Source organism: Acanthisitta chloris, unplaced genomic scaffold (genome assembly GCF_000695815.1).
Source record: "Acanthisitta chloris isolate BGI_N310 unplaced genomic scaffold, ASM69581v1 scaffold45989, whole genome shotgun sequence".
NCBI lineage: Eukaryota > Metazoa > Chordata > Aves > Passeriformes > Acanthisittidae > Acanthisitta > Acanthisitta chloris.
Genome location: NW_008691716.1, coordinates 7,033 through 21,116, shown reverse-complemented (window position 1 = coordinate 21,116; position 14,084 = coordinate 7,033). Strand labels below are relative to the sequence as shown.

General features: G+C 45.0%; 1 protein-coding gene across 1 annotated transcript; it reads left to right on the top strand.

Annotated features, from left to right (window-relative positions):
• Positions 1-6,906: 6,906 nt before the first annotated feature.
• ENTPD1 (ectonucleoside triphosphate diphosphohydrolase 1) lies at positions 6,907-13,406 on the top strand. The gene is made up of 9 exons (XM_009082313.1): positions 6,907-7,036; positions 7,439-7,556; positions 8,805-8,955; positions 9,803-9,962; positions 10,568-10,804; positions 11,351-11,611; positions 12,633-12,752; positions 12,938-13,075; positions 13,200-13,406. The coding sequence occupies exons 1-9, from the start codon at positions 6,923-6,925 to the stop codon at positions 13,404-13,406; spliced, it is 1,506 nt and encodes a 501-aa protein (XP_009080561.1). The 5' UTR covers positions 6,907-6,922.
• Positions 13,407-14,084: the final 678 nt, after the last annotated feature.

Here is a 14,084-nt window from a genome sequence, read left to right as displayed (position 1 = left end):
GAGTACCTGGGACTGACTGCTGGGATGTAAGCTGGAAGAATATCTTCCCACAGAGAGACTATTCAATGAGCAGGCATCAGGAAAGCTTTGGAGGGGCAAATATACGATACCAGGGAGACAAACTGTGATGCCAAGACAGGAGGTGGTGCAAGTGCCTTGCAGAGAGCCAGGGGAGGCTGAGCACCACACCCAGCGCTGTAGGGCATCGTGGGAAGGTCTCTAAAGGGGGAACTTCCTTTATGCACATGGTTAATGGATGATTTGTTGGTCTGGCAATCCAGGTCACTGGGACTTCTGTCTGGAACGCCCTGGACGCCACCTGTCCAGCAGTAAACCCACACTGCAGGGCTGTTGTAAGCAAGTGTGTGGGACTGCCCCAAACACAAAGCTCCTCTCTGCTGCGGGTAGCTATGGAAGAGAGAAGAGGCCTGTGTGCTGTCTGCTCCTTTGTGCTCATCTCTTGCTGCTGCTGCTTGGCTTTTGTTGCCTATGGCACCTGCCAGCTCTCCAGGATTTCCATATGCTTCTCTTTTTTCCAAGAAAACAGGGCTCCTCCAATATGTATTATGTCATTTCCCACAGTTGTATCCCAGTCACAAGACTAAAAGCAGCAAAAAGATGAGGTACTCCCACACTAAGCAATGTTGTACACATGGATAGCATATAGCAGGGTGGTTACCCCATCTGAATTATGCCTGAATGCAACCTGGATCTTTGTTGGGCAAAGGAGGGAACAGATTTATTCAACTGCATATGTGTGCCCTGGGGAGAGCATATGCATTGCATTGGTCTTTGCAAACAGCATGGCTTATGAGTGCATCACCCTCTTTTTGCTGGCTCCCTGCCTTCTGAACCAAGAAAAGGGAGTTGGGAGAAAATCCAGGAGCCACTCCTATCCTGAGCTACAACTGGCAGACAGAGATGTCATTTTTCTGAAGACAACTAATGTGTCTCACTTGCTTTCTTCTTTTCCAAACCTAACAACCCAATTCCTTCAATCTTTCCTCATAGGTCAAGTTTTTAGACTTCTGATCCCTCTTCTTGTTCTCTCCAAGTGGTCTACATCTTTCCTGAAAAGCAGTGTCCAAAATTGGTTATAGAACCTCACAGGATCTTTACGAGCTTCAGATGCAGAGAAGGATTACTATAAACTGCTAGAGCTGCAATAACATTTTCTCTGGAAGAGCTGCTTAACAGATTGCTCACCACGCTGTCTTTGGGTGATAGCTGTTTTCTAAATGTCATACTTGTTCTTGTTCTTAAGTGAGTTACATGTTTTCACCAGGTTCTCCCCTATTTGTCAAATTTATTTTCAATTCCAGTCCTGTGTGTCAGTGTGCTTTGCTCCCAGCTTGGTGTTATCTCAGACACAGGCACACTCTTTGCTCCTTCTTCCAGCTCACAAACACACATGTGTGTGCACACAGGACAGACTCAAGCACCCTGCCTGGCTGTGTAGTCTAGATCCATTGGAGTTTGCTGGGATTTGAGACGTAGGCTGTGTGATCTCAAAGTATCAAATGTCTCTGAAAGATGGCATCCAACAAAAACATTACATTATTTGGATTATCAGTTTCCCTGACATTTCGGTGTTTGTACTTCAGCACTTACAAGTATTTAATCTGGAAAAATATCATCCAGAAAATGTGTATTTGTTTTTCTACATAGCACCACAAGGAGGGGCATAGATCACAACAGTATTTAGGCCACAGTCTTTGCCATATGAATAATCAAAACTTGGAGCAAAGTCTCCCACACTGTTCCATGTAACAGTTTTTAAAAGTGATGTCAAATTTCAGTCTGGAGCTTGAATTCTAATTTCAGCATGCTCAGTGTCTTGCCCTGATTTTTGGAAATAAACCCTCTTAAACCAAAGCCATTTATTTACTGCAAATGTGCTTGTATGTATATTCTAAGACAAAACTGAACCTCTTGACAGCCTAAGAACAGACTTTTCCAACATGTTGGCCTGAAACAGGTGGTTTACATTACTTTGCATTAAAGTCTTCCTAGGTAACTTGGACAAGAGCATGTTTAAATGGAAATGGTAGATGGAAAAATGAGTAAGAAGTCAGATTGGGACAGAGAAATGTCATTAATGGGTTGATAAATGAAGTATTGTGGCTCTTCTGAGTGTTTATAGACAGGTGTTTGGTTGCAGTGAGTCTGAAGACAGGAGTGCTTTCTGGGTACACTCCTGAGCATCAAAACCTGATGCAAGTTCAGCAGACTCAGAGGAATCGGTGAGTTTTTCATGCAATTCCACCTGAAAAACTTCATGACTACTGAAATCCCATTTTCAGAATGTTTAAGAAAAATACAAGCAGATTATTCTGTATACAGAGAAGTGCTGCTGGACTCTTCAGGTAGATGGAAAAGGCTGGAAAAGCAAAAATCCAGAAAGCATCACTGCTTATAAGTTGTCTAAGAGAATAAATTCCAGGAGGACTGAGAGTTGCAGAAGTTATGAGATGGAAGTGGAAGACAGACAGAGGGCAATAAATAAATTAAGGCTGAAAATGAGAATGTTTCTGACCATACAGGGATGTACTGAGGACATAAAGGGGATGGTGGGAACTGTTTCTGTCAGTGTGGCATTTGTGTGATAGAAGAGTGATGGCCTTGCAGTACAACCTCTTCTGTAACAGACTGAGCGTGAACATCCAAATATCAACTTTGGCTGTTGTGCTAAGTGAGCACTTACAGAGATATTTGTATTTATTAGAGATGCTGGGTCACAGTGAGGTTATTTGAGCCAAGCATGGCTTTGGACTACTCGCAGCATCTTTCTTTTTCTGTTTGACAATCCTAATTTCAGTCCTCAATCGAGCCTTAGTCCCTCCTTACTGCATCTCTAAAAGCTGCTGGCTGCCTGATTCCTTTTAACTTTTGTTGTGAAGTCTTGTTTGGTGAGAAGGGAGTTGGGAGGTGAGCAGCCTTGGCTGTGAGTGGCATCTCCTAGCATGCAGAGCTGCCGGTGTCTTCTTGCAATGCTGGATGGAGGGGCAGTTTCCTATTTGTCTTGAGGCTCTCTGGAAGACACAAGGTTGTCACCCTCTTTCTTTGCCTTCACACAGAGCTGGCTCCCACACTGGTGTTGTCCTTCCTAGGTTATTCACTGAAAGCAACAGGGTTTCTGCAGCAAAACTGCTGTTAGCTGGGGTGGCTGAAATCCTTCTCAATTCTCTGTCTCGGAGACAGAAAAAATATTAGATCTGCTTATGTTTTGGGACCATCACTGAATGGAACCAGTGGTAGCCCCTACAAAAAAGCAAAGAGACCAAAATTAGAAACAGAGATGCCTGAGCAGCTGGGCTGTGCTCCAACATCTGGAGAGTGCTGAATGCCTGCGCAGCTGGGCAGGGCTCCAGCATCAGGCGTCTCTGAGCTTTGGGAGAAGAAAAGCAGCATCATTTCTATGCCTACTTATGGCCTTAAGGGATGTTTTTGTCACTGCGAGCAGCGAGCAGCACAGGAGAAAGGGTAAAGATGTGTCTCTGTTTGGGTTCTGGCTGGGCACAAAGACAGAAGGTCATGCCTGCTTAATCTTTAGCTGAGGAAACATGCTAGTGGAAGAAAAGTCCTAGGGCCTGGCAATCAGATGGTCAAGTACTGGTCCACTTGGTGGACACCTAGGAGTGTTTGCATGGCATTCAGCAGTGCAAATGTGAAATTCAAAGGAAGCTGGAGGAAGACTACAATAAGTTAATTCTTTAGACATTGCAGACCCTGCAATTATACCTAGAGCTGATGGAGGTAACCAAGGGCACAGAAAAGGGAACTTGTTGAAATACCTCACCTTTTTGAGCAAATGGCACGTAGATTTTTATTACATTGAATTCTTTAGCTGCATTTGCAGTGTTATGGTTTTGTTTTTGTTGTTTGGGGGTTTTCTTAATAATCAAGTATTCAAGTCTGTACACTCTGAGTGCTATTTGGAAGGTTATTACTTTGCTAGGCTACCTTCTGGATTATGGCTATCATTTGGAACCTTTTCTTGTATGAAACATTTCAACAAAATGCACCTTGGTAGCATTAAAGATCACACAGATAGATGCTCTGGTATGGGATACAGCAATGCAATCATATATCCCCGAGTCCTGAAAAGTGCTCATGATACTGAGCTAAAATTCAGGCAAAAGTCATATTCAGGGTTAAGGAAATAATGTGCCTTGACAAAAAAATACCAATTTCAGGCTGCAGGTGGGATGTAAACAATTATCAATATGCCTCCTGCATACAGACAAGGGATTTCTACAGCTGTTTATTGTGATGGTTCATTACAGTATAAAAAAATGCTCCTTTTTGCCCTAATACTGCTGCTTTCAAAGTGTGGCTGCTGAAAAGATACACCAGGCAGACAATACCCATCACAGCAGGAAATTTGAAAATCTTATAAATTGTACAGTCACCTATCCTTCATTCCTATGACAGCAAACACCCAACAAAGCTGTTAGTGGCTGCTTCTAGGCAAGATCTCAGAGTAAGAGTGGCAATAGTTATGTGGGTGTGCTGTGCAACTGTCAGCAGCAGTTTCACTTTTCAAGCATGCTAACTTCACATCTGTACTGCTAACTTCATATCTGTACTGTGCAGCTAATTTTACATTATAGCATCTGGTTTTATTCATTTTTCTAGGTTGAAATAATTTTTGTTCAACTGACATGCTCTGTGCTATCATAACCTGACCCAACTACTCTCTCCAATAAGAAGAAAAGTCTCCCAACTGTCAAGCTCTGCAGTTTCTAATCACTTCAGGCCATGAGTTCTGGGGCCTTTTTGACTAAAGCTGTATAAAATACATTCTTACTTCCTACTGTCTGCTATGTGGCCTAGACTTTTTTAAGCTGCATTCTTGGAGATATTGGCAAGCATGCTGTGCCTCTGACAGGCACTCAGAAAATGTGAGTGTGACAAGCTTCCAAATTTCACAGTTAGCTTCAGCAGATTTACATGTGAGTGTGATGAGAGGGAGCACAGAGCTCCAGGTCAGTGTCACATTTCCAATGGACTTGCCTGTGGAATTTTCGAAACAAGCTCTCTTGGCTCTTGTAGGTTCCATTTTCTCTAGGCAGGTGGGAAGATGTTATTTGTCTACAGTCCAGAGTAGTGTTGCTTCTTTTCACTCGGCCTAACTTCTGAAAATCAGTTACCTTTAAAAAATGCCTCTAGGATTTGGGATCATTTGTAAGGCTGGATATTAGAAAATGGTTCTTCATCCAGAGAGTGGTCACACACTAGAACAGGCTCCCCAGGGAAGTTGTCACAGCACTGAGCTTGACAGAGTCCAAGAGGTGTTTGGACAATGCTCTCAGGCACATGGTGTAATTATTGGGGATGTGCTGTGCAGGGCCAGGAGTTGGACTAGATGATCCTCAAGGGTCCCTTCCAACTCTGATTGCTCTGCATGACATGAGGTGCCAGGATGGATTTGAAGCACTGACCTGGTAACACCTGAGGTCTGAAGAATGATCTCTGGAACTCCAGTTCTGACATGCAGATGCAGAGCAGGTTCTTCTTGGAGCATGACATGAGTTGACGTGGTTACCTGCACTGAGGTATTGTCATCCTGGATGACATTTAATGTACTTCTAAACATCTCCTAGTGTGTTTGTGTATAAAGGAAAGAGAAATTAGTACCCATGTGAGCAGTCAGATGATCAGTGCTTTTGAGTATGGAGTATCAGTGTGGATAGAAATGGATTTCATATCATAGTGGGAGCAGGTAGGTCCCCTAGAGATATTTGTTAGTTGTAAGTGTTGAATTTACATTTAGATTATAAATCTGGAAAATATGCTGATACTCTTTCTAGAGCTACACGTAGTAAGAGGGTATTTTATTAAACAGTACCAAAACTGACCAAGTCTAAGCTGTAAAGTGAGATTTTGACCATGGGATACATGAAGGATAACCCAAAGCAGGAAAATATAGAAGACAGCATCATGCTAGCCACTAATAAATGCAGGTATATGTATATTGGTTCCAAAAGTTCAAACAACATATTGATTGTGAATGATTTTCATGTCATAAATGCCCTTTTTCATAGAGTTCTATTGCTTACCATGTGTTTTAAGCCACAAAAATCTTAACTTGTGTGATAGGTTGTCCCAAATATACCAGCAATAATTAAGGAATTAGACTGGTACAAGTTCTGTAAAGTGTGTGATTTATAACCATACTATGCTAATTCTGCAAATAAAGGCTATTTATAACTTACTGGTCTCATGAGATGTGGCATCAAAAATCTCCATAGAGTTCTTGAATACCCTGAGAAGTACAGATTATATTTTCTATATAACACTGCCAAAGTGCAGGGCAGCATAGCTTGAACTGACTGCCACATACTAAAATGTTAGACTTCCCAAATGCATTACCAGTGATGAGGATGTTGTAAATTGTTATAAACATGTAAAAAAACTGAAGCACAAAGTATACAAGAAAAAAAATGGTGCAAGGGTTGTGCTAGTGCAAGGCACTTTGTGTTCCACAAGGTTGCTCTGTTTATATAATAGCAGTCTGTTTGTTCAGTTTCTCAGGTCTTTCAGCTGTAGAAGACATTGGTGTTTGCGCCATACAGATGCTTTTGCTATACAGTTGCTCAGTCACCAGTAGGTATCTCAAGGACAGGCTAACCATAAGGTGCATCTTGAAGTCCTCCTTCATCACCACCTGGCATAGGGCAGCCAATGGAGATGTGGAACACCCCATGACTGCAGATCTGCAGGACACCAGGGCTGAGTTCTGCTTCTACAAAATCCCACATGAGGACATGGAGTAGGAGATGGGACAGGGAAGGACAGAGGCTTGATAGCAAAAATGGACTGCAGGAACATGCCTAAAGACCTTTGGGGTGTGTAGTAAGATGGCCTACTGGGATACTAACATCCCTTTTCTGCTCTGGTCACAGGTACCAAACCAAAGATGTCCTCGACAAGAAAGATTCTACTTATCCTGGGATTCCTCTCTACTTTGGCTGTAATTGCTTTAATTGCTGTAGCAGTGACTCAAAACAAGCCACTTCCAATTACTTATAAGGTATTACAAGCTGGAACTCTTAGATGAAAACAAACCAGGCTGGAGGGGTTAGGTGTTCATAGCAATTGAAGACATTTTGCTGCCCTTGCTGGGTCTGGCTAACTTCTTTTTCTGGCTCCTTGTACCTCAGTATCTTGTTTTACATCTTTGTGGTAAAAAGAGATATTGGATTCACAGGGGATTGCCTCTTAAATAATCAGTCCCAGTTTTGCTGCTTCTCTGCTCTTTTATCCTTTGGTGGAAACTTTGCACTACTGAGAAGACTAATGACACATGTTCCCATAGCTACCAGATAGAAAATAGATAGGCTGTTTGTTTCTGGTCCCCCAGCATGTGGAGGCCATCATACACAGGGTCTGGTTCAGTGCCTCAGGTGTGATAGCAGCTCTGTTTCGCCCACAGTATGGGATTGTGCTGGATGCAGGATCGTCCCACACTAACCTCTATGTGTACAAGTGGTCAGCAGAGAAGGAGAACGACACTGGGGTGGTGCACCAGGTGGAGGTGTGTAAAGTTGAAGGTAAGAGGAGAAAAGGGGCCTGTGGAAGGGTCATGGGATGAAGAGGAGACAATAGAGTCAAAGGGTGGGGGAGAAGAAACCTGGAGGAAGAGGCGAACAGTGAAAACAGTGTTACAACTGTAAGCTAATGTATGTATCACCACTTCCCATGGGGAGCTGTATGTACCTGACCTTCCTGGGGGGAAAAATGGATCCACTTTTTCCTTTGTTTTTAGGATGCTTAGAAGTAAGTGCTTTTTGGAAAGAACTACACCAAAGAATTACTTAAATAAATAAAATGTCTGCATGCACTCTTGCTGAAGTGCTGATGAGCCTCAGGAAGTAGGGGGAGGGGAGGGAGAGCATGTTTGCTCTCTTGCAAGGCTTCTGTGCAAGCTAGGCATTGGGCTTGTGGCCCAAGGTTGCTCACCTTATGCATGTCATGGTTTATACTTTATTCTGTTTAATTGCTGTGTAGACATATGGTTTAGGAAGGTGTAAATGAAGCCGAAGGGTGCACACAACAGGGAACGGCACAGACCATCATGGATCTCTGAGGGGATGAGAAGTGTTGTCAGACCTGCCTGTGGTCTTTTTAGGCCTCTGCAGTGCAGGGGAGAGCCATACTGTTATCAAGCTGCTGCGATAGCTGCTCAGTGCCTTGGCATCCCACGTCACAAGCAGCACACTTGAGCGTGCCAAACGTACGGCAACCTGGAGCAATTGCAGTATGGGCTTCACTGCTGCCATGCAGGCACTGGTCCTGGGGCAGTCTGTTCACCAGGGAACACGTGGCAGAGAGGGACAATGAATTTTTCTTTGGATTAGCATGAAATACAATAGTTGCAAAACACCCAGTGCTGTAGTGTGAGTATACAGTACACAAACAAATGACAGCATCTTCCCCCAGAGGACCCAGCATAATGAAGGGCCAGGGATTTTCTGGTGCAGATCCAGGATACACCCAGGCAGACTCAGAGAAGAGTCTGCAGATGTTCAGGTCATGCTAAGCAAGTGGTTTGTCTCACTGCAGCCCTCATCACTGGTTCATGGCCAGCTTTGTGGAGAGCAGGTTGTAGATGCTGGTCACTGTGGTCATTCCCCCATGTATTGTGCTTAATTGGTGCTGCAGAGTTTCTAGACCTCCTTCGGAATGGGGTGGTTGAATCTGATGCTGCTGCCTGTGATATGGTTTAACACATCTGCTCATGGCACCACTCTGGGGTTATGCTTAGAGTCTGAACAGTGAAGTGTCTTCATTTCTTGCAGGCCCTGGGATCTCAGGTTACTCCCATGCCACAGAGAAGGCAGGTCCCTCTCTGGCACAGTGCCTACAACAAGCAAAAGAGGTGATTCCCTCAATGCAGCACAAAGAGACACCTGTCTACCTCGGAGCAACTGCTGGCATGCGGCTTCTCAGGTACTGCATGGCTTGTCCCCTTTTCCTGCAGCACTGCACCTGTGATTGCCATGGATGCTCAGTGGAGTCCTCTTGGGAAAAGTCCTTGGACAGACTTGCAGCTCACACTGTGTCCAGATACTCTCTTCTGCTGCTCTCTGAGCCCTGAGTCCTCCTGGGCTCTTGCCTTGTTTGCCCAGCTTGCCCACTCCCTCCAATCTTCCATCATCTCCTGCACACACATGCAGTGCAGAGACACCAGGAGATCAGCAGTGCCCAAGCCAATGCTTAGACATTCCCCACATCAAAGGGATGCTCAGACATCTCCACAGTCTGGTAGTAGGCCTAACCCAGGATTTTTGAGCCCAACCATGTTGCAACTCCCCATATATCTTGACTCAGCCTGAGAAATTCAGAGGCTAAGATAACTTTATAATCACATCTTCCTTTAATTCCAATTTGTGATTTTCATGGGGGTGCCCCAGACTTCTTGCCTGGCTAGGACAAGGAGCTGATCTTATGTATATATTGCCTGGGAAATCTTCCTGAAGATACCTTCTGGATTTCTTCTCTAACGCTGTTGGTGAAGAGTGAGAGGAATCTCCGTAGTGCAATTCCTATTACAACACATGCTTCAAGAGAACAAGAGCTCTGGTCTCTGCTCCAAGTACTGCTCTCAGCTGCAGGGTCTGTAGGTGTCAGAGCTGGTGGCAGCTGTGCTGTCTAGGTGTGACAGAGAGTGATATGGACAGTTAGAGCTGGATGACTGTTCTGTTCTAATTAACACTTGGTGAGGAGTTGCAGCCTGCCTACTCAAAATAAAGCTCATTAGACTACAATCACTCCATCCTTTCTTCCATTCATCCAGGTTGGAGAATGAAAGTGCAGCGGACAAAGTCTTGTCCTCAGTAGAGAAGACATTACGCTTAGCTCCCTTCAGCTTCCAGGGAGCCAGAATCATCAGTGGCCAGGAAGAAGGAGCCTATGGATGGATCACCATTAACTACCTTCTCGGCAATTTCAAGCAGGTACTGTATCAGCAGCAAGTATATTTGAATATCTACCTTGCAGCACTTTGTAAATCATCCCTTGCAAAAAGGTGTCACATGCACTATCTATCTTCTCTTGTGAGCCATTTACCAGGGGTCAGGAAGCTGCACATCTTGCCTCAGCAGTTACTGTGAATACATCCTGATACTTGGTTAGGGTTAGGATATACTAGTGTAGTCAGGCTGAAAGCACTGAAATAAAACACCAGCATCTTTGATAATTTCACTTGGGTACAGCATGCTCCTGACTTCCTGATTTAAAATATTTCTATGCCCGTAAAGTTTTACAGTGATTCTTTACTAATGCGCTCATAAAATAGTAAGCTGACTGGTTTTTTTTCATAACAATTGTATTAGATTTCATATTCTTAGTCCTCCTGCAAACACTCAGATCCAGCTTCTGCGTTTCTGAGCCTGCATCTTTCTTGTCTTGTAACAGTTCTCATCTCTTACTGCTTTTTCTGTGTTCTGTGCTTCTGCTTCTCTCCTCATAGGTCTTTATCTTTGTGTTTTTTTAATCTCCAAAATAAATCTTCTCCATGCCTGATATATCTGGTTTACTTTGAATTATTTTTTTATTAAAGTCTGACTGGACAAGGCGTCTACATCCCCTGAAACCCATAAGTGAGACATCAGGAGCACTAGACCTTGGAGGAGCCTCAACACAGATTACCTTTGTATCAAAGGCTCTCTATTCTGAGTCCCCAGAGAACCATCTCTACTTCCGTCTCTACGGCAAGGATTATCAAGTGTACACACACAGTTTTCTCTGCTATGGGAAGGACCAGGCTCTGCAACAGAAACTGGCCAGGGACCTACAGGCAAGTACATCCACACCTGTAATCGCAGGTGGAGATCCTGGACCCTTGCAGCTCTGGCGTGCTGGTGCTCTAAATGTTGCTGTGTCCCAGCTAATGCCCCATCCCTTAGTATGGATTTGGAAAATACTATTTTCCTCTCTAAAGACTGGGCATGAGGTGCACAAAGAGGTGACAGTCAACACTTTCAAAAGTACTGTCAATTTGAGGTGCCTTGATTCTTGGGCATGGGATAGCAGGAGAATTGTGCTTAATTGAAGTACTCATGGGAGGTGACATTTCACCAGCTCTGAATCCCAAATCAACAGCAGCTTCACAAACCGTGGCTGAAAGTAATTTGCCCAGGGTCTTACAGGGAGGCTGTGGCAGTACCCACATCTTCCCACTCACAACCAGTGCCTGAAGCCATTCTCATCCCTTCGACCCAATGTGTGCATCTTGATGTGATGTACTGTGACAAGCATTTTGTAGCCACCCTTCCCTGTGGCTCTTTCCCAGGGTGTTACTCTAAAGTGAAGTGTAACAGCGTGGGTTGATTTTTCCTTTCAGACTGTGGAAAACAGCAGTCTCCTTGACCCATGCTTTCACCAGGGGTATCAGAGGACTATAAATCTAAGTAACTTCTTCAAAAACCCTTGTACATCGGACAGGAGAAAGCAATTACCTTTCAGCCAGCTGTACATAGAGGGAGAGGGGGATTATGAAAGGTGCCGAAGAAACATCCAGAAACTCTTCAACAAGACCGATTGTCCATTCTCCAGTTGCTCCTTCAATGGAATATACCTACCTCCATTACAAGGGGATTTTGGGGTGAGTCTTTACATTCTTCAACTCTTTATAATCCAGAGTGTCAGATGAGCAGAAGCTCAAAGTAATGCTAGAGTGTATTCTTCATGACTGAGGCAGGAGGTCATTTACAAGATGGCTTTTTGGACAAAAGTAGTGCTGCACTTGCTGTGAGGACAGCACACGTAAGTGTTACCCCAGTAGCCTACCTGACCCCACTGGCCTACCAGTACTGCACTGTTCCCATTCTAACCCATCTCCTTGGGGTGTTCCATCTAATGATTCATTTTTTAAGCACTTCTTCCTGATGGCCAGCACCAGAGGCAGGAGAGCCTGCTACAGGCAAGTACACTGCTTCTGCAAACCTTGTCTCCTGAGGCCAATGGTGGTACCAGATCTGAAATACACCCAGTAGAGTCTGAGTGCTACTGAAACCAGTCAGCTCACCTGTCTGCTTCCCAGATATGAGGTGGAGACAGTGCACACTATGAACACACATTATGTGTGACACCGTGCTGACTATCAGTCCTAGAGCTGCAAGACTTCAGTGACTGTAAGGCTTTCTGGGGAACTGTTAATACACCCTTGCCCTGTTTATAAACTGCCCCATACCTATCAGCTACTGGCCATGGTCACAGATGGGTTTTCTGGACTTTGGATTATATGATGGGGCTCAGCACAGTCCTTTCAGACCATCACCTCTGCTCTTTGTGGTGATATTTGGTTGCATGCTCACCTCATTCAGTTGTCAAAATGGGATCATGGTTGTGATGGCAAGCAGCATTCACTGTGTGCCACTGGCACACATAAAGGAGAGGGCTTACAGAAGTTCTTCGGGATATCACAATTACTACTTCCACCTCTCATCAGCTCTGAGGGGTATGTCTCAAGATGACAACACTCTTGAAAATATACCTGCTCTTGTGTGTGTAATGTTGCTTCTTATATTTCTCTATCTGTAAATAAATTCATTTGCTTTTGTGGGTTTTCTGCTGTTCTGCTCATGCCGAGGCTCAGTCAGATTACAATAATCTTTCTCCTTCAGGCTTTTTCTGCTTTCTATTTTGTGATGAACTTTTTGAACCTGACCAGTGAAAAAAGTCCCCTTGCCCTGGACAAAGTGACCAGCACCATTAAGAGCTTCTGTGCCCGGCCTTGGCATGAGGTAAGCAATGCTTGCAGCAGTAGACTGGAGATGCTGATACGTTTCTGTATGGGATAATTTCTGGGGGTAATTTCCAAACCAAGAAGGGGAAGATTCCCCCAGAACCTGCAGTGGATGCTCAGGCACAAGCTGGAGCAGTGGGAAGGTGTGTTTAACAGCCTGCTGCTGTTTGTCTCCTTCCCTAGGTGAAGACAGCATATCACCAAATCAAAGAAAAATACCTGAGTGAGTATTGTTTCTCTGGAGCCTACATCCTCTCTCTTCTGGAAAACGGCTATGAATTCACTGAAAAGAACTGGCAAAAGATCCACTTCCTTGGAAAGGTGTGTTTCATGGCAGGGAGGGCTCTACCCCAGTAGCTAACTGCAGCATCTTCTGCACAGCCCAGCAATGCTGCAAGCAGCCCCTGCACTTCTCAACATTGATTCTGCTCCTCTCCTGTTTCAGATCGACAGCAGCGATGCAGGCTGGACCCTGGGCTACATGCTGAACCTGACCAACATGATCCCTGCAGAGGAGCCACCTTTACCCCCTCTCTCCCACAGCAGCTACGTGGGGCTGATGGTGCTGTGCTCCCTTGTGCTGGTGTCCGTTCTCCTGTTTGCCTGGCTTCTCTTCCACAAGCCCAAGTGCCTGCAGAAGGGGATTGTTTAGGAAGAACCTGGAGGGGAGAGGAGCCATGTCAGGCTGCTCAGGGCTAGGAGACCCTGGCAAAGCAGGCTGTACTGCAGAGTCCCTCTCACTGAAGCTACTGACTGTATAACAAGGGCATTTATTTCTTCTGACTCACACTTGCACTGACAGATGTTGGGACATCAGGCTCACCACCTTTCTCTGCCAAGAACAGACAAGCTGGTGTCCTCTCCTTGAATGGGTCGTACTTTCAGTCAATGAAACTTTGCTGCTTGTTGGTTTCTGCCTTGTGCACAGCATTATAAAGAGAAAAGTGGCAGCAATCTTTGGGAGCCAGCGCTCCTGCAAGGGTTATCTCAGGGTCACACATCCCACTAAGCTCTTGGGAGTGATCACACACAGGGTGATCCTGCTCCTTCTCTGCTGAAGCTGTTCCCAAGAGCCCTTCCCACACCAGCACACCTCTGCTCACCTCCCTGCACCCTGAGCTCTCACAGCCCTACAGCTGGATACAGCACTTGCACCAGGCTGGCCTCTGAAGGTCAGCCAGGCTTGCAGATGCCACTCTGGGAAAAGAAAGGATGAGAATGAAGAAACTGAGTGTGCTGGTGGTCATCAGCCCTTAGACAGGGTCTGGTGGCTGTCAGCTCCTTTCTCAGGTGGCAAGAATCCCCTTTCCCACGTCTTCCTGATGTTGTT

Coding starts and splice junctions, on each gene's coding strand:
- ENTPD1 (XM_009082313.1), top strand. CDS start 6,923: ATGTCCTCGACAAGAAAGATTCTACTTATCCTGGGATTCCTCTCTACT. Junction 7,557..8,804: donor GGAGGTGTGTAAAGTTGAAG/GTAAGAGGAGAA, acceptor CATTTCTTGCAG/GCCCTGGGATCTCAGGTTAC. Junction 8,956..9,802: donor GCTGGCATGCGGCTTCTCAG/GTACTGCATGGC, acceptor CCATTCATCCAG/GTTGGAGAATGAAAGTGCAG.